The sequence below is a fragment of the Crinia signifera genome, chromosome 9 (genome assembly GCF_055691185.1).
Source record: "Crinia signifera chromosome 9, ASM5569118v1, whole genome shotgun sequence".
NCBI classification, from domain to species: Eukaryota; Metazoa; Chordata; class Amphibia; order Anura; family Myobatrachidae; genus Crinia; species Crinia signifera.
In genome coordinates this window covers 22997189-23018243 of record NC_139225.1, presented here as the reverse complement: position 1 = coordinate 23018243, position 21055 = coordinate 22997189, and the positions used below count along the sequence as shown (strand labels likewise).

Below are 21055 nucleotides of genomic sequence, written 5' to 3'. Positions count from 1 at the left end.
GACTTGCTACCTAGCTGGCCATAAGTCAACTGTACTGATCCAAAAATTAGAACTGTACTCCCATCTGGCACCTAGCAAAGTGCCCATGATCACCTGCTGCCCAGAGCCAATAACTAGCCCAGTGCATATGATCACCTGCTACCCAGAGCCAATAACTATCCCAGTGCCCATTATCATCTGCGGCCCAGAGCCAGAAACTAGCCCATTTCCCATGATCACACACTGCCCAGAGTCCGGAATTAGCCCAGTGCTCATGATCGCCCACTGTCCAGGGCCAGAAACTAGCCCTGCGCCCATAGGGGTCCAAGAGTTAGTACAAAGCCTGTATCTATGAATGCATTTTCCTATCTTTATTGATCTCTCCTATGTATCAAGAGTTCTAGATTTGAAGGTTACTTGCCCTGTGGGGGGCACTTCTGCTCCCTGTGATGTCATGATGAGGGGAGCAGACAGATAGGCACTACTACACGTCCTAAGGAACACCCTGATTTCTCCAGGCACCCCACAAACTGGAGAAGGAAGCCACTGGGGCAGCAGCTGTGTAAACCCCTCATCTTTGCTCTCAGGTCCTGCACCCCACCTTACTACTCTGGGGCAGGGTGGTCCTTATGTTTCATGTCTCAATGTACTAGGCCTGTGGTTCCCAACCCTGGTCCTCAAGTACCCCCCCCCCCCCCCCCCCCCAACAGTGCAGGTTTCCCAGGTCCCCCCGGCAGATGCACTCATTACTCAGACACAATTTTAAAGACCCACAGGTGGAGCTAATTACTTCCCTTGTGAGTCTGTGTGGAGACCTGGAAAATGTGCACTGTTGGGGGGTACTTGAGGACCAGGGTTGGGAACCGCTGTACTAGGCTGAGATATATGTTGGTGCTATACAAGTGTAACATAAGGACAATGCAAAAAAAAAAAAAAAATACGGTTTTCACGTAATTTCAGACCCTTCCCCAGAGCTGTATATTGGTTATATTATGAGGGTGTTTCTCCCAATTACAATCAATTGAAAATCTACCTACAAGAATATATATATTTAAGAAATTGTGAATAATGTCCAGTAATGTTACGAAGTATCTGCCATCCATTATGTTCAGGAAATCCCCTGAAACAACAGTAATTTAAGAATAGGATCCACTGGTTCTAGAATTATCCGAACAATAGGAATATTCTATAGATTTCGCCCTGTATTGTTGATGCACCTTTCCTGAGGCTGAAGCTGCTCTCCGCAGATTAGCCGCCACCTGCTCCCAGTCCCAGGTGAGCAGGGGGGAGGAGCCAGCCTGTACCACACCTGGAACTCTGTCAGCAGCAGGACCACAGCACTCTTCCATTCCTGGTAATATGTTCCTGGAAATATGTAAGTACGCTGGGTACCGGGTGGCCAGTAATAGGCAGGTATAGACGAAGCTGGGTCACGTGTGTAGTATCCTGTAACGGTGGGAGAAGTAATCTGTCATTTGTGGTATCTTCTGACAATAATTCATGTACATCATATATTGTAGAAGTATGCTGCAGATTAATCCGCAGTGGAGATCTGTTTAGGATGATACATGCATGGTGGGTGTGGCACATTAGGGTGACAGTCAAAATGTCGACTTGGAAAAAGGTCAACGTTAGTTTTTCTACTCTTGGTGTCTATCTCGACATGGACACACATTAGTGCCTCGCTTCGCACACTTATATTGTCCCTTTATGCCCACAGGGATGGTAAAGTATGAACAAGTCAGTTAAAAACAAAAAATCATGAAAAACTTGCCGACATTTTGCTTATGTCGACATTTTGATTGTTGACTCTTGGATAAGTAATGCAGATTTTGCTTTGTCTACTTCAGGCATGTCCAAACTGTGACCCATTAGCTGTTGTGAAGTCCCATCATGCCTTGCCACAGTTTTGGTATTGGGGAATGTTAAAACTATGGCAAGGCATGCTGGGATGTGTAGTTTCACAACAGCTGCATTGCCACAGTTTGGACATGCCTGGTCTTCTTCATCTAAAATGGTTTCAAACAATATATACGGCTGATCAGTCTAATTATTCCAAACGGCAGCTGAATCCAAAAGGGGATACCAGACCCTTTACACTAAACCAGACAATACAGTATACACACAATGCAGCAGCGCTGTTTGGAATAATATTGGAATGATCCAAAATGAACACAATATTGGCCAATAATAATTAGAAAACATACATTACATTTAAAACATCCTATTATAAAATATCTTATATAATTCTAAATAGATTTGTCTATGCAAATACATTTCTCTATTAATATCGTCCTTGGTTTAATTATACATTTGATGGAAATGTCAGTTGTTAGTGTTTCAATTCATGCAATTAATAATTTATTCGATTGTTTTGAAAAACATCTGTAGCTGTGTTAATTGGGATGATAGTTGTTGAGGACCAGACACACTTGTCGATGTCCCATGCGGCTGATATTGGCGGCGGCGTGGACCTGGCGTGGGGAGAAGGCATTGGCAAGTGCACAGACTTGGCGCTGCAGCATGGCTGTCGTTAACATGGACGTTCCTCGTCTGGACATGCTTGGGGGAGGGAGGGGGCATTAAAGACGTTCAGGAGTGCGCATTGTTATCAACAGGGAGTGTACACACCACAATATCGCTCAGAAAACCCTTTCTGAGTGATATTGGGACCAATATCTCCTGGTGTGTATGGGCATTTGTATGCGTGCCCATGTGGTACTTGTGTATTATCACGGCGCCCACGATATTAAGTCGTACGACATATAATCGCATCACATCGCATGCCATACACCCGATGCACACCGATGCGATTTTAAATTGTATAAGCCCCCTATACGATTTTTAATTGTATAAGCACCCTAATGGGGGCTTACAATGTTAAATGCACCCCCGTGCCACCCCCACTATGAACGCCAACCCGAAGCGTGGCGAGCGCAGCGGTACGCGTCCTCCGACCTTTTCATACCCTCACTATCCACGTCGGTGTGGAGTTGATTTTATATAGTGTGGCGGGGGTATGAAAAGGTCGGAGGACGCGTACCGTTGCACTCGCCACGCTTCGGGTTGCCGTTGATAGTGGGGGTGCCGTTGGGGGTGCTTTTAACATAGTAAGCACCCATCACGGTTAATTATCTTATAGGGGGCACTTTTAACATTGAAAAACCCATTAGGGTGCTTATACAATTTTAAATCGCATACCATTGTATATGCCATACAATGCGATGGTATACAATTTAAAATTGTATAACATCGCCTGCCATCGCATAACATCGCATTGCATCGCATACCATTGTATGCCTTATGGTCTGCGATGCGATGGGCGCCGTGCTAGTACACAAGTACCGCCCATGTTAACTAAAAACAAGTCACTGCATGTATCGCATTCAAAGTGCTGACAAGCAAGAGAATACTTAATCAAATATATTCACCTTGGTATGCTTATAGTTGGATTAGTTCTCTATTGAGCAATAACCCCAATGCGTCCCCGGCTGCTGGTGCAATCCAATCGCAGCCTTATCAAAGCTTTCTGCACCGGCACTGAGCGTCAACATGGCCAATATGGTACGCTCTCTGTCTCAACGTGTTTGGAGATGGCATTACCCATACTTGCTTACCCTCCCGGAATGGCTGGAGATCTCCCGAAAATCCGGTCCAAAATGTGTCATGGTAGACCCGCCCCCACTGTGCAATGCCTGTAGTACCGCCACTGTGCGGTGGGGGGGGGGGGGGGGGGGGCATGGCCACAATGACACAATCACAACTTGCCATGCTCCCAAATATAATTATTCATGAATAAGTTTTTCCCCTTTTACGTCACCTGGCGATCCCTCCATAGAACATGGGGGGTGGGGTGGGATTTAATGTATCGAGCTACAGCACCACTACACCCCCCCCCCTCCACCCCCACCATAAGAGGCAGTTTTCTGTGAGAATCCCACAAATATGTCATGATAAATAGACCCCTTAGTAACTTGCTGGAGCCAATTGTGCTAATATTTTGTTCTTCCAGATGATAAGGGCTGCGGGAAGAAGTATTGTTGTCTCCTGAACTATGCTGCGATACTAATACTGATCTCCTTCTTGGGGTGAGTAATGGTGGGTGATTACACCGCAGTTATATATACTGTGTGTCTATATATATATATATTTATAGTTAGCCAAGACCACAGCACTATGGTAAGAACTCAGGGCCTGTTTGCAAGGCTGCATTTTTGGCAAATGGACAAAACCATGCTGCACTACAGGTGGGGCAGATGTAACATGTGCAGAAGGGTTCGATTTGGGTGGGGTGTAAGGATGGCCATCGACCATCGATGATTTGAACTGATAGATGGTTTATGGTCGATGTTGAATACTTTGCCATCGATGTGGAAGAACCAGATTTTTTCCCTACATCGATGGCAAAGGAGGACCGATGTTTCCTGTTTCTTTTTTACAATGTGGCATAGCTCCGCCCCCCAACACCTGGAAGCCCCAACATTTTGATTGGTCCTCAGGCCATTCAGTCAACAATAATGGATAATCATCAATAGCTAAAACGATCGATGGTTATCCATCACATAGTTTATGACTATCGATGGCTGGGTGCAGAATCACCATTGATGACAACCCTCGATGGCGACTGCACCGATGGCCATCCCTAGGGTGGGTTCACTTCAAACTGAAATCTAAATTGCAGTGTAAGAAGCAGTTAGTATTTACCCTGCACAGAACTCTCTCTGCACCTACTGTTTAGTCATACTTGCCTGCTTTTATGGTCGCCTCTCCGGGAGAAGCACGGAGAAGCAACACGTCGGGGGCGGGGACTAGGCTGACATCACTAGGCCCCACCTCATACCACAAAACATTGTGATACGTGAGCCCGTGGAGAGGGGCAGGGCTTACATGGTGCTATGCACATAATTTTAGCCCAACCCCCTCTCCGGACCCATGAATTCCGGTAATTGAATCCTCAGCGGGGAAGGGGGGTGTGGGGGCTCTGGGCAGCAAGTGGGAGAATTGCCCACCTTCCCTGGGGCCCGGGAGGCAGACTCGATTTTAGGGTGATCAATAGTCAGCCTTCCTGCTGCAGAGGATCTCTGTACACTTATCAGCATATTAATTCCGGCGCATGTGCCCAAAATTGCTGCTCGCAAGCAGGGCTTAAAGTGGTCCTGGAGAGGCGGTGGAACCCATTTTCCTCGACCACCAAATTCCTCCCCTTCCCGTCCTCCTATTTTGCAGATCCAGGGCAAGTGTTTGGGTTTTTGGCATCCACCTGCAAACTATAATGCTTCTATGTTAGAATTACTGTGCAAGGCAAAGGTGGAGGTTGAACTAGTTCCACTTAGCCATAAAAGGTAGGGAAACTCAGTTCCACCCAGTGGTGTAACTATAGAGCACGGGTGTCAAACACAAGGCCCGCGGGCCAAATCCGGCCCGCCAGACCTCGTCATGTGGACCACGCGAGGAGATAGCACGCAGGGCAGTGTGTCCCAGCTCCTGCCTAGGCCACCTCCTCTCACCCACCTCACCGCGGCCGCCTTACCTGTTCCTCCACTGTCGGCGGCCATGTTCCTGTATGAACATATGTATGCGGCTACAGAAACATGGCCGCCGGCCTCCACGGCTACGTGGAGGAGGGCCCGGCCGCCTGTTCCCTCTGATGCCCGGCAGTGACAGACACTGGGTGGGGACGTCCTGACGATGACGCCGCCCGCCCATGCGTCTGTAGAGAAGTAGGAGCAGGCAGGGAAGCTGGACCGGGAGTCGGGGACAGTGTGGCCGCAGCAAGCAGTGAAGAAAAACAGGAAGCCGCAGCAGCTGCAGGACAGACGGAGAAACAGTAAGTGAGGATGAGGATCACACTCACAATAAAAAAAATATATATATCTGCTGCTTCCTGAGGTGCCCCCGTGTATAATAATAATAATAATAATAATAATAATAATAATAATGCCATGACACCACAGGCTGCTCCTCCTGTATAATCATTTATGTGTCATGGCATTACTTTTATTATATTATACAGGGAGAGCAGTCTGTGGTGTCATGGCATTATTATTATACAGGGGGAGCAGCCTGTGGTGACATGGCATTCATTTTATATTATACAGGGGGAGCAGCCTGTGGTGTCATGGCATTATAATTATACAGGGGGACCTACAGATACAACCGGACCTTTGAGGGTGACCAAACTGCTGATGCGGCCCCCGTTGAATTTGAGTTTGACACCCCTGCTATAGAGGGTGCAGGAGGTGCAGCTTCTATGGGGCCCGGAGGATTGGGGGTCCCAAAGCAATCCCCTGCACTCTCTTGTTGTGCCCCTTCAGCAGTGGTGGGAGCTACCAGCGCTAACAGCGCCAAAATGAGGAGCCCAGCCACTGCCAGAGCCGGGTAACAGGAGACCCTGCGTCCGGCTAGGAGGAGACCCAGTGACAGCTCCAGATAAGACCCTGTGTCCAGCGAAGGGGAGTCCCGGGGGCTGCTCCAAAAGAAACCCTGCATCCAGCGAAGGGGAGACCCAGCATCCGCTCCAGCAGGGATCCCTCGGCCGATCCAGCAGTGACCCAGCGTCTGCTCCAGTGGGGATCCCACGGCCGCTCCAGCAGTGACACGGCAGCCTTTACAGTGGGGATCCCACAGCCGCTCCAGCGGTGACACGGCAGCCTTTCCAGTGGGGATCCCACAGCCGCTCCAGCGGTGACCCGGCGGCTCGCTACAGAGGAGACCCAGCAGCTGGTGAGGAGGAGGGCTTGCAGACCATGGAGAGTTCACCCAATACACAGCACCGGGGACACACACACACACACACACTGGCCGTCACACCTTTAAATGTTCTCAGAAGCCCCTGTAAATATTAAACCCTACCCTAATTCTCTATGTATTGCTCACAGAGGTGCAACCTCTCCAGTGTCACCCTGTGCCATCCCACTAGCTTTCCCCTGCCCCATCTCTTTCTCTCAAAACTCTCACCTCCCATCTATCTCAGTCAGATCTCTTTGGGGCCTGTTTATCAATTAATATTTGCAGCTACATTGCTGGTTAGCCCCAAATATTAAGTACCCCCAAAGGCATACCTCCCAATTTAGGGGCGTGGCCTATACTCGCGGCTCTCACACGAGGCCACGCCCCGTTTTGCCGCTATGGGGGCATGACCCAGAGGCTCTGTGAGCCTCTAGCCATGCCCCCAGCCCCCTGGCTGCGGGAATAGACGCTGTGCGAATGCGCACAGCGTTTATTCCCCGCTGCTTAGCAGCCGACAGGGGGGACTCCCAACAGCGGGACAGCGGGACAGGCCCTAATAATCGGGACTGTCCCGCTAAAATAGGGACTGTTGGGAGGTATGCCCAAAGGTATCATGGAGGGACCGCAGCAGGAATCTCCAATCCCTGCTGCGATCCCTCCTGCCCTGCCGGCACCCACATTCCCCATAAGTTTCTAGGGGGGGGGGGTGATGTATCAATATCCAGCAGCATCACATCGGGTCCTGCACATCCGCAATTTTGAGATGTGGCAGACCATTGTAGCCTATGGGCTACTTACCGCACTGCCGCTGGGTGTGGTGTGTGGAGTGTGGTGAGCAGGGTATCAACACTGACAGCGCTGCACATATCACCTGGCTGAGCGCATAACAGGGACGGTAATATTTTGCCCAGATTGCATTGTATACGCGATCCTTCTTAAATGATCCCCTTTATCTCTCTGCCCCTTGTCTATCTCTTTATCCCCTATATCTCTCCCTCCCCCTTTTTCCCTATGCTTCGCCTCTTTCTTTCCTCTCTCCCTCTGACAGTGTCACCCTCTCTCTACCTAACATTTTTATTGCTATTTCTCTCCTAACGAGCAAGATGCTCGAAAGTTAAAATGCAGCCGAGTCCGGAATGCACTACATTCCGGGGCTTGGATGCGGTAGGCAATACCATATTTAAAGTGGCATTGTAGCGACAATGGGGGCCCCTTTCGAGATTTTGCTATGGGGCCCACAAAGTTCTAGTTCCTCCCCTGGTTCCACCCCATCCCCCCCCCACACTTTAACCTCTGCTCTCAAGACATTCTGGGGTTGGAATTCAGGTGTGATGTCGGCAGTGGGAGACTGACGCCTTACCGCCAGGCGATCCCTACAGCAGGAGGAGGTCCGTTCTGCACTCCATACAGAGGGAATTGCTGGCCGTATGCGATGCGACCATGCCAGGTAACGGACTGCCGGCTGCGGTTGCATCACATACGGTAATGCCAGGCAGGTGGATAAAGGCCTTTGTAGTGGGATACGGTCACTATGTCGACATACATTAGGTTGACCACTAAAGGTCAACAGGGCTTAGGTTGTCACATGAAATAGGTCGACACGGCTAAGATCAACAGGGTTGGAATTCTGACACAAGCTTTAGGTCGACAATGGGAATGTCAACAGTGAAAAGGTCGACATGAGTTTTTCCCGTCTTTTTTTCCAAAACAGGCGGTATTTCATACCCTACCATCCATTAGAACATGGAGGGAGAATATAATAGTGTTCCGAAGCATGGCGAGCGCAGCGGTACATTGATACGCCGTACATTGACTTACGATGAATTTGGGACAAAAAAACCATGAAAAACCTCATGTCGACCTTTTGACTGTCGACCTAATGTTTGTTTTGACCTTCTGACCCTGTTATCCTTAGGCCTGTCGACCTATTTCCTGTGTCGACCTCAGCCTTCATAGTGTCGACCCTATGACCCATAGCCAGGGCCGGCGCCACCACTAGGCAGGTCTAGGCATTTGCCGACCACTGGAGGGAGGCAGTTCGCCCCTCGCCCCCCGTGCAAAGGGGGTACCTGCTGCACCGTCTGGGGAGCGGGCCGGGGGTTCCATGCCGGCTTCTGACAGGAGCCTGCAGTGGTGTCCTTGCCGCTCGGGTACCTGCGGTGCTGTGTATAAAGCTGGCGGTGGTGGGGGGTCCCTGCAGTGAATGAGAAATAACTAGCGCTATCCGCCGGGCTTTATACACAGCGTCGCAGGTACCCGCGCGGCAAGGACACCACTGCAGGCTCCTGTCAGACTCCAGCATGGACCCCCCTGCCCGCTCTGAAGACGGCGCAACAGGTACCCCCCTCCCCCACCCCCGACTCGCCTGGCACTCCAGTGCCTTGCATCGGCCCTGCCCATAGCCTTTGTAATTATGTAAACAGTAACTGTGAAGTTATAGATAATTAATAGGAAAAGGACTGACTTGCGTGATTGGCCATTTCAGGTACAGTATGAGAAGTGGCGTATGGCATTCCCAGATGACGCTGGCCTGTGAACCACAGTGAGTAGTATCCTTCTACATGTTCTATGTATGTATGTATGTATGTAAGGCTGATTACTAGTGTTCATTCGAACACCCTACCTATCCCATAACCTGTGCAGGTCCCCTTCCCTGCCTGGGGTGTCGCTCTCTGCAATGGTGCTTGTATCACAGGTCTGGTCTGTAGATCAGTGCTGAAATACAGACCACACTGTGCTAGAAGCCACACAGCAGAGAGCAACATCCCAGGCAGGGAGGAGAAACTGCAAGGGTTTTGAAAGATGCAGGGGGCTAGAATGAGCACTATGGGGGTTATTCTGATTCACAATCACTCTCTAATGGACAAAAACCATATATGCACTGCAGGGGGGCAGATGTAACATGTGCAGAGAGTTAGATTTCGGTGTTTCTGTGCAAGGTAAATACTGCCTGCTTTATTTTTACACTGCAATATAGATATCAGTTTGAAGTACACCCCCACCCAAATCTAACTCAATCTATACATGTTACATCAGCCCCACCTGCAGTGCATATGATTTTGTCCATTAGAGAGCGATTATGCCTTTCCGAGTGAATCAGAATAACCCCCTATGTGTATTGAAGTCATGTCACTAATTTGCACACTATTGTGTCGCTCTTGAACTCCTCCGTGACTACACCAGCTACATTGTGTCTGTCAGTGACTTCCTATTGGAAGTCCTACCTGTCGGTCACAGACACACAAGGCAGTCCCATCTGGAGGTGTTCACACCATCTGAGACTGACAGGCTGGGCTACAATAAGAAGAGGGCCGGCTACCTGTAGGAAGCCACTCCCTGCCTTATCGCACAGCCCTAGCCGGCTTCTATGGGCTGCAGTCAGTACAGGTTATACAATCCGGGGTTTTGTGTGCGCACCTGCGGGGGGGGGGCGGGGGAGGAGACAGAGACCTTCATGAATCTAGAACACAGGTTCTCAAAGTCGGTCAAAAGTGCATGTTTTGCAGGTCTCCTCACAGATTCAAGTGACCTAATTAGCTCCACCTGTGTATTTTTTAAAATGTGTCAGTCAGCAATGAGTGCACCTGTCACGTGACCTGGAAAACATGAACTGTGTGGGGTCCTGAGGACCAAGTTTGAGAACCACTGATCTAGAATCATAGTGAAAATAGAGAGTCCTACTGAAAACAGTGACGAGTAATGCCTGCTCTCTCCACACAGGGGCAGCATACATCAAGTCACCATTAACTCCTCGAGGCTGGACTTAGTTAAAGACGTCGCCTTGCAAAGGTAAAACTTCCCACCAGAGGGGGCTGTAGATCATCACTTTGGGATATTTAGCATTTTAACTTGCTGTCTGTACTTCGGTGCCCAAAAAAACATCCCCTTTTCTCTTCGCTTTACCTTAAAATAATGGCCCCCTTTCGCAGGGCAACCCAAACACAGCCAATAGGTCAACACAAGAAAATGGTCAACATGTAAAATGTCTACACATGAAAATGGCGACACAAGTTTTTTTCTTTTTTTTTTTCTTTTTCATGGACTCTGCTAGGGAACAGTAAAGTTTGCTTAGTACAGAGATAGCGGAAAGAGGCACCTTGGGGTGCCTGGCGAGTGAAGCGGTACACTAAATAGGAGTCCTTGTGCTCAGGTGTTGACAGTGACACCAAATTTTTTTTCATGCGTCAACGTTTTACTTGTGTCGACTTATTGTCAATGACGACTTTATGCATGTCAACCTAGACATCAATGTCTGTGCAATTGGTGCATGCTGGTATCATCTGACGTTCTTTAATCCATGGAGGCTGGTCAGACATGGCTAGCGAGTAATATTTCTGAGGTAATTTACTGACATATTGCCTCTCAGGAGACTTTGCCGACCTCCAGCTAAAGCCTCATGTGTATCTGGTGGGAGTATGGGTCATACGGTCAACAGTCAATTAGTTAACCACTTTTGGTCGACAGGCCATAGATCAACACATGGAAAAGGTTAATATGGCTTAGGTCGACAGGGTTGAAAGGTTGATACAAGCAATATGTCGTTGTGGGAAAGGTCGACATGCAAAATGTTGACATGAGTTTTTCATGGTTTTTAGTGTCTATGTCGACAAATATTGATATAGACACCGTATAAGTGCACCACGTCCCCAGAGTCTGTCATTTCTCTATTGCGTCCTAGAAAATGATAGACAAAATCGCATTTGGTTGCTATGGGCAACAACACTTCTTTTAATTTTTAGAAGCTTTGGTAAATGTATGCCTGTTTCCGGGCCTGTCTGCTCTCTGCATGTAGTTCCTGCTTTAGGTTTATTGAAGAACCTTTTTAATATTATTGCCTAATATTTGTTATTCCCCCTCCGCAGTATGTTGTATGAGAAGCCGGATGCGCTCCATCCTCCGTAAGTGTGGATTCACCCAGTATAGTATCACACTTCTGTCCATATGCATTAAGAAGCTGACCAATATCTGTCTCTCTTCCTTCCAGGAGACTTGACGTCTTGATGCTGACTCCTTGGTTTGCGCCGATTGTGTGGAACGGCACCTATAACCTGGAGATACTGAACGCGCAGTTCCACCAGCGAGACGTCCGCATTGGCCTTACTGCCTTTGCCACTAAAAGGTTTGCCCGTGCAAATTGCGTTGGGTGAGGGAGCATACAGCTACCCCTGTGTCGCAGGTGGTGGATTATGGGTGTGAAGGCAAATGTAGGATTTCTAAAAGGGGGGTTTCCAAATGTGATCCACAATCTCCCACTCTACAGGACATTGGAGCAAGTGCGAGAGTCTGGGGGAGTGGTAGACGAACCCAATAACAATCCTGGACATTGGAGGTTATTCTGATCGGTGCGGCCAAACGTGCGTACGTTCCATATTAGCGTACGCTCTCCGTACACGGCCGTTGAGGTTAAGTCCACCCACAAATCAGCCGCATACGTACGGCCAGAAACAACGTTGGGGAGTGCCGTACAATTGAGCGTACGCCAACGTACATGGACGGATCAGCCCTTAGACTCCGACAACTGGCGTACAACAGAGCGTACGCCCCAGTTTACGGACGTCTCTCGTCCGTCTTCCCACCGACTTCTTGCGGCTATCTGAGCGTACGCCAGCTTGCACGGACGGGTCGCTATTGTTTTCAATGGAAAACTCAGCTTATGTCACCGCTCGTGAGAGTGAGCGTACGTCCGTGTACGCTGGCATACCCTTCACATGTATGGACCTGCAAATCTTGCCTTTCAACTATAATTAAGAAAATTAATTAATTGATTGAATTAATTAATGTGAAAAATAGTGGGCATGGGCTTAAAACATTGCTGAAACATCCTTTGTAGGTGTTAGATGTGGTTTATGTTATTGTATCATAAATACAAAACCTATGTTTGTATTAGAGTGAACACGTTGACACATGTCGACTTGTGTAGATTGAGTGTGCTACTGTGTAAAGTCTATGAAAGCACGTAGTGAATGTGTATAACTGTTTAACAAATACCTACCTTAGCATATATAAGCAGGTCTTAAAAAGATTCTTACCTTAAATTAAACAAACCTTTAAATGTCGAGAAGTATAGAAAGATAAGCTTCCAATGTGTTTGAGTGCTGTGTGTGGCTTGCAGGTAGTGAAATCATGGTTTGGACTTAATAGACTGCAGCATTGCTTATTACATTCAGGTGTATGTGTTTGAGTAGTAATCAGCGTTAATTAGCAAACCCAGGCGCACGCTGGCATGCGGTATCTGTAGGGGTGGTCTGAGGTGGCGGTTGGCGGCCGCCTGTTTTGTGTCCGAAATGAACGGTGCTTTAGCCGATCGTGCGGTAGTAGCACCGTTCATTTTTGGTGCACACCCCCGTGTATGCCCATATTTACGCCCATTTTCCCTCATTATTTCGGCCGCTCCCCTCATCACGCCCCTATGCCGCCCCCAATGCCCGTACTCTCGCGTACAGGTTTTTTCGCACGTAGAGACCCGTCCGTAAGCGTTGTGGAGTGTTCGCGGCTGCGCATTGGAGATGGTACGCATGCGCAGATCATTAATCTGGCCCGGCCGCACCAACCAGAATAAGGCCCATTGATCTTTCTATACACTGGATACTGTATGGAATATCTAACGCTATAGATGGCTTATAGTATATTTATTTATTTATTAACAGTTTCTTATATTGCGCATACATATTCCGCAGCGCTTTACAGAGAATATTTGACCATTCGCATCAGTCCCTGCCCCAGTGGAGCTTACAATCTATATTCCCTACCCAGGGGCGTAACTTCAAATTTTGTGCCCCCAAGCCAAAAAATCTGTGGCGCCCCCCCTCCACCCCATCACACCCCCGGCCACGGCACACAGCCCTCCACCCCATCACACCCCCTGGCCATGGCACACAGCTGCCATAGTACCTGGTCACAGGGCTCCTTCTCCAAGATCCAGCGACTTCCTGCGGCGAAAGTAGCTCCAAGCCTGGACCAGCGGCTCCATGTCCAGCCCGTTGCGTATCCCTGGCAACGGTTCCGGCGTCTTCTCTACGCGACAGTGAGGTCCTCCGGGAGGGAAGGGTTTCGCCCCTGCTTCCTGCTGCTGGTGCTGCTGCCTGTCAGTGTGAGAAGTGCAGAGGCGGCCGGCAGCAAGATCAACAAGGTCCCTCTCTGCACCTTGCTGATCTTGCCGCCGGCCACCTCTACACTTCTCACACTGACAGCACCTGTACTACATCGAACCCGGCGCCCCCCGCAGTGCTTGCTCCTCCAAGCAGTGGCGGGGGCTGCCACACGGTGGCTACGCCACTGTCCCTACCACATGTACACGCACACACAGACATTCTAGGGTTAATGTGTTGGGAGCCAATTAACCTACCAGTATATTTTTGGATTGTGGGAGGAAACTGGAGTACCCAGAGGAAACCCACGCAAGTACGGGGAGAATATACAAACTCTGGTACTTGTGTATTATCACGGCGCCCACTATGACATTTGCGTAGTGGGCTATTCAGGGTAGTGAAATCGCATTGTATTCCATCATTGTATGTCATGCGATGCAAAGCGATTTTCCTATGTAATGTATTTACTGCTCTGTGTCAGCGAATACATTAAAGAAATAGGGTGCGAAAAAAAAATCGCATCGCATTACCATTATTGTATGGCATGCGATGCGATATCGGTTCTGATTGGAACTATAATACTGTCATTTATTTAGTCCCCACTATCCACGTGATCCCGAAGCGTGGCGAGCACAGCGAGCCCCACGAGGGGCGGCGGAACGCGTCCGCCCGACCTTTTCATACCCCCACTATCCACGTCGGCATGGAGTTGATTTTATATAGTGTGGCGAGCGCAGCAAGCCTGAAGCGCGGCGAGCGGACGCGTAATACATGTAACATAATACACCTTGATTGTCCTGTCGTATTTGGCTTAAGCCTGCACGGATCAGTCAGATCCGTGGAGGCTTTAGTGTAAAAAGAAAATTAAATAAATTAAAAAAGCGGCGTGGGGTCCCCCCCACAGCTGTAACCAGCACCAGGCTGAAAGACCCGGGGCCGGTAATTAAAAATCAGGGAACCCAACAAATAGGGGTTCCCCGATTTTTAACAACCAGCCCCAGGCTCCAGGTCTGGGGCTGGTTCCCAAAATACAGGGGACAAAATGACTAGGGGTCCCCCGTATTTTAAGAACCAGCCCCAGGCCAAACCAGCCAGCAGGGTAATGCCACAGCCGGGGGGAGACTTTTTATACAAGTCCCCCCGGCCAAAGCATTAACCCTCTGACCAGTCAGCCTGGCCAGGGACCCTGGGGGAGTGGGGACCCCCCAATAAAGGGGTCCCCCCCCTCCAGGACTTACCTGACCAGGCTGAAGCCTGGTGCTGTCCTCGATGCCCCTGGGCGGTGGGCATCGATCTGATCTTGGTGTAAAAAAAAAGATGAATAAACTATTTTTTTAAACTGTGGAACTATGAGTCCCAGCAAGCCTCCCCTGCAAGCTGGGACTTGGAGAACCACAAGTCCCAGCCTGCTGGGCATTAAAGGGCCCGCTGGGTCTTGTAGTTCCACAGTAAAAAAAATAGTTAAATAAATACACACTGACACCTGAAAAATAAAAGTTTAATACATAGATTATACACACACACTGATACTTACCTATCTTGATCCTGTAGGTAGGTCCCAGAGTCTTGATCCGTGCCTTGTCCTGGTTCCAGATCATGTTGTCATTCTTCACCATGTCAATCTTCATGTCGGCGTCAGGTCCGGGTCCGAAGAAATCCATGGTGGACCTGTGGAAGGAAATGCAACTCACCCAGGTCCTCCATGGAAGTTCTTCTGGCTTGGTCCGACGTAGTCCAGGGCTTCTTCCTTCTTCTTCCATCTTCTTGCTTCTTTTTTAAGCTGCCGGCAACTTCCATGGAGGACCTGGGTGAGTTGGATTTCCTTCCACAGGTCCACCATGGATTTCTTCGGACCCGGACCTGACGCCGACATGAAGATCGACATGGTGAAGAATGACATGATCCGGAACCAGGACAAGGGGCATCGAGGACAGCACCAGGCTTCAGCCTGGTTAGGTAAGTCCTGGAGGGGGGACCCCTTTATTGGGGGGGTCCCCACTCCCCCAGGGCCCCTGGCCAGGCTGACTGGTTAGAGGGTTAATGCTTTGGCCGGGGGGACTTATATAAAAAGTCTCCCCCCGGCTGTGGCATTACCCTGCTGGCTGGTTTGGCCTGGGGCTGGTTCTTAAAATACGGGGGACCCCTAGTCATTTTGTCCCCGTATTTTGGGAACAAGCCCCGGACCTGGAGCCTGGGGCTGGTTGTTAAAAATCGGGGAACCCTTATTTGTCGGGTTCCTTGATTTTTAATTACCGGCCTCGGCTCTTTCAGCCTGGTGCTGGTTACAGCTGTGGAGGGGACCCCACGCTGGTTTTTTTTTTTATTATTTATTTAATTTTCTATTTTTTTTACACCTTGCAGCCGGCACGGATCTGACTGATCCGTGCAGACTGCCTCTACTAATTCGTATTAGCGGCCGTATATATGGCCAGCTAATACGAATGGTTACACCATCAGAGGGTTACAAAGCAGTCGTATCTGACTGCTTTGTACATTCCCCTCCGGAACACGACTTTGCATACGACTGAAACAGTCTTATGCAGTCGTAGGGAAAATACTAATACAAAAAACTAGGTTTTTCATATTAGTAAATTTCCCCCTATATGTCATTTAATGGTATAGTACATTAAATGCCATTATATAACGGGTAAAATCGCATCGCATGCCATACAATAATGGCATGCGATGCAATGCGATTTCACTACATTTGCGTACGTAGTAAAATCGGGCGCCGTGATAATACATATATATTGAACCTATGACCTCAGTGCTGTGAGGCAGTAATGCTTACCATTACACCATCCGTACTACCATAGTATAGGCTGTAACAAACATTTACATAATATAAATAAGTGTCCAGGAAAAAGATACCATAATATAATATAACATAATAGAACCAGTACTGCACTTTCTAAGCACATGTTCTCCCACCTCATTGTAAGGCTCCGGTCTCTTCTTCCTGGTAGTTGCTCTCTAGTCCAGTGCACTGATTGAGGACTCCACACACAGTTGGTAGAAGAAGCCGCTACCACTGGGCATGTGCTACAGTTTTTATACTGATCTAAAGTATTTTAAACCGATAATGATGTGTTTTTCAGGTATACTGTCTTCATCCCAACTTTCATCGAAACTGCAGAAAAGTTTTTCATGAAGGGACACAGAGTTAACTATTACGTGTTTACTGACCGCATCGGGGACATTCCCAACATCACCATCAGCGAGGGGAGACAGATGGTCGTCCTGGAAGTTCCCAGCTACCGACGGTGGCAGGAGGTCTCCATGAGGCGAATGGAGATGATCCGCAATTATTCCCGTCAACGATTCGTCAATGAGGTGGACTATTTGGTGTGTGTGGACGTGGACATGAGGTTCAGCGATGACGTTGGGGTGGAGATCTTAAGTGACCTGTTTGGGACGTTGCATCCTGGTCTGTTCCACAAATCCCGTCGGAGCTTCACCTATGAGCGCAGACCAGCGTCGGCGGCCTACATTTCGGGCAATGAGGGAGACTTTTATTATGCAGGGGGGGTTTTCGGGGGTATTGTAGAAGAGATCTACAAGTTAAGCAACTTCTGCCATCAAGCCATGATGGTGGACAAGAACAATGGGATCGAAGCCGTTTGGCACGACGAGAGCTATTTGAACAAATATTTTCTTTATCACAAGCCGACGAAAATTCTTTCTCCGGAATATTTGTGGGACAATGACTACGGCGTCCCAGGCTTCCTCAAGAGAAGAAGGTTTGTTGCGGTTCCCAAAAATCATAAAGCAATCCGGAGCAGAAGGGCTTTGTGAGATTGAGTACCAGATAGAACTTTTATACCGAACGTTGGGTTGATTTATTAAAGGGTCTAAAAAAAATTTGAAGCTTTTTTTAAATCTATCCCGAGGTCTTTTTAGTGGCTAGCTCCTGTAATAGAAATGTTACAAAAACATTAATATAATGCTGTAATATACCCCAAATCATCTTGCTTTGATTGTTTTTCTCTTTGTAAAAAGTTCCTTTAAAACCGTATTTTTACGGGATGCAGTCGGTGTACCCATTTAAAAGAGCGACGGACAAAAAACCCGACATGGTCAAAATGGCAGCTTATAAAATGTCAACAGGTCAAAATGTTGACATGAGGTTTCCATGTTCTTTTCTTTGAAACCCAGTTGTTCTTACTTCACGGGCAGTTAGACTGTAATAGTGTGCCAAACACAGCGAGGCACCGTGCTCGCAGCATGGCGAGCGCAGCGGCACACTTATACGGTGTCCATGTCAACCTATGTCAACAGACACCAACATTTAAAATAAAATAACGTCAAGTTTTTTTTGGACCTGTCCACATTTTGGCCGTGTCGGCATTTCGGTCGTGTTGGTATTTTGACTGTAGGTAAATCATACTGAACCCATTTGCGCACATAGAACCTGTGGAATGCCAATATATATCATTAGATAAGGTTTTTCTGTTATTTAAAGCAGTTTAATTTCTACAAACATTTTTTTCTATCTTACTCCTACAGTACTTCTCAATGTCCACCAGATGGCGCCTTAGGACATGTTTCGGTACTCTTTACCTAGAAGGGCGCCAGCGATTGGAATCGCGGGCGTCGGGGGTAAAAAATCTCGGGTAAATCGCGGGTACATAAAAATCGGCTGCCCGCGATGACCGCGATTTTCCCATAGGGAACAATGTTAAAAAGGATGATTGACCGCGATTTTAATGTGAAATGCCTCAATGCCCGCGATTTTACCATAGGAATCAATGTTAAATGGGCTACAGAGCCCAAATAGGCACAATTAACCCTTAAATATCCCCCCAAATTTTTAACGCCACCCCACGATCCACGTCAACCCGAAGCGTAGCGAGCCTGCGAGGGGCGGCGGTATGCGTCCTCCGACCTTTTCATGCCCTACTATCCACGTCGGCGTGGAGTTGAGAATAAAATAGTGTGGCGAGCGCAGCGAGCCACCGAGCCCGTAGCGTGGTGAGCGCAGCGAGCCCCGCGAGGGGACGCGGATACCTTCACAGGTAAACGCGTCCCTTCGCGGACTTCACAGGTGTCCGCGTGGCCACGGACACCTGTGAAGCCCGCGAGGGGACGCGTATAACTGTGAAGGTATCCGCGTCCGCTCGCCACGCTTCGGGCTCGGTGGCTCGCTGCGCTCGCCACACTATTCTATTCTCACTCCACGCCCTAGTGGATAGTAGGGCATGAAAAGGTCGGAGGACACGTACCGCCGCCCCTCGCGGGCTCGCTGCGCTCGCCACGCTTTGGGTTGGCGTGGATCGTGGGGTGGCGTTACAAATTTGGGGGGACATTTAAGGGTTAATTGTGCCTATTTGGGCTCTGTAGCCCATTTAACATTGATTCCTATGGCCAAATCGCGGCCATTGAAGCATTGAATGGAAAATCGCGCACAAAATTTAACATTGAACCCTATGGGAAATCGCGGTGATCGCGGGCATCGCGTCGCGGCCGTTAATGTACTGCCCGCGATGCCCGCGATCACCACGATGGGCGCCCTTCTAGGTAAAGAGTACCCATGTTTCTTCCAGGCTTTGATGGTGACTTCAGCTGTAATCTCACAAGCACATGGGGATTCAATTAGGGTTACCACCTAGTCCCTTTAATTCCGGACACATGTTAATTACACAGGTTCTGTGGCAGTTTAAAATCAGGTGAAGTGGAGTCTTGAAGTCAGCCAGCCACAGAACCTGTGTAATTAATATGTGTCCGGAATTAAAGGGACTAGGTGGTAACCCTAGATTCAATCCTGATCGGACAGCTGTGAATTTGCAGTAGGCAGCGAACAGTTATAAGCCACCGCTCAGGAGGCCATCGCAGGATGGATTAGTGCATGCTTGCTGTGTATCAATAAATGCCCGCTGTGCAAATATTCAGCCATGCGATCAGATCTGAATCGGCCCAATCACTAATGAATGGCATCTCTTTTATATTTTGCTACATCTGTCACTCAAAGTGTGTCTGAAGCTGTAACGCTGGGTGGAGCCTCTGACTCACATGACAGAGAACCAGCCCAGTGAGCCCACAGTCATAGGAGGGACACAATGCTCTGCTCCTGCACTTTCCTTTTAATGTATGATTGCCATCACCTGTGTTGAAGCACCTTTCCTATCAATTAACCTGTTCAACACAGATGGAGGTAATCATACATTAGGAAGAAAGTCCAACGGCAGAGCATTGTGTCCCTCCTGGCATAGGTCATGTTGGAAGGTATGCACAGTGCCATACACCCTCTGCCTCCCCATGTTACCCAGCAAAGACACAGCTACTCACCAGACACACCAGGTGAGCGCCCCACATACCTCCCAACATGACCCTCTCCAGGAGGGACAGAATGCTCTGTTTGTGGACTTCCATCTTAATTTAGGATTGTCATCACCTGTTTTAAACAGGGTAATTGATAAGAAAGGTGTTTAAGCACAGGTGATGGTAATCCATAAATTAAGAAGAAAGTCCCTCCCTCCCCCCCCCCCCCCCCCCCCACATTCACGGCATCACCACGATTAAATGGCACATGCAAAACACTGACATGGCTATGGTTGACAAGATTTATTTTTCACTTTTTCAATGTTTTCATAATCATTCTCATGTGTCGACATGGACACCAATGAAGTGCCACACTTATGTCAACATTTACATGTGTTGACCTTTCTGTGTTGATTTTTTCTTGTGGCGATTCGCGGCACCCCACGCAACCCCCCTCCCGCGATTTGCAGCACACCCCCCGCAATTCGCGGCACCCCCGGTGACTCACGCAATTCGCGGCCCCACCCCGTGACACACCCCCCCTCCTGCGATTCGTGGCACCCCGCGACCCCCCCTCCCGCAATTCGCGCCAACTCCATGGGCCCCCCCTCGCGAGGTTCACGGTGCCCCCCACGACCCCCCCAACCGTGATTCCCCACCCCTGACCCCCCTCCTGTCATTGCGGCAACCACCCACCCCGGCGACCCACCCTCCCGCGATTCACTGCAACACCCCGCGCCCCCCCTCCCATGATTCGCAGCACCCACACCCCCCCTGTGACCCCCCCTCCCGCAATTCACGGCATCCCCACGATTAAATGGCACATGCAAAACACTGACATGGCTATGGTCGACAATGAAAAAGGTTGACAAGATTTATTTTTCACTTTTTCAATGTTTTCATATTCATTCTCATGTGTCGACACTTATGTCAACAATTACATGTGTTGACCTTTCTTGTGGCGATTCGTGGCACCCCCCGCAACCCCCCTCCCGCGATTT

The 21055-nt window shown here is 49.0% G+C and overlaps 1 protein-coding gene across 1 annotated transcript; it reads left to right on the top strand.

Moving 5' to 3' along the window:
- The first annotated feature begins 718 nt into the window (after positions 1-718).
- Positions 719-17767, top strand: LOC146035225 (histo-blood group ABO system transferase-like). Its single transcript, XM_083158553.1, has 7 exons — positions 719-1354; positions 3992-4067; positions 9194-9250; positions 10429-10497; positions 11571-11606; positions 11693-11827; positions 16895-17767. The coding sequence occupies exons 1-7, from the start codon at positions 1339-1341 to the stop codon at positions 17589-17591; spliced, it is 1086 nt and encodes a 361-aa protein (XP_083014679.1). The 5' UTR covers positions 719-1338; the 3' UTR covers positions 17592-17767.
- Positions 17768-21055: the final 3288 nt, after the last annotated feature.

What these genes read in the sequence shown, in the direction of transcription:
- LOC146035225 (XM_083158553.1), top strand. An exon ending in ATACTGATCTCCTTCTTGGG is followed by an intron (nt 4,068 to 9,193) that starts GTGAGTAATGGT and finishes TGGCCATTTCAG; the next exon opens with GTACAGTATGAGAAGTGGCG. An exon ending in ACTGCCTTTGCCACTAAAAG is followed by an intron (nt 11,828 to 16,894) that starts GTTTGCCCGTGC and finishes TGTGTTTTTCAG; the next exon opens with GTATACTGTCTTCATCCCAA.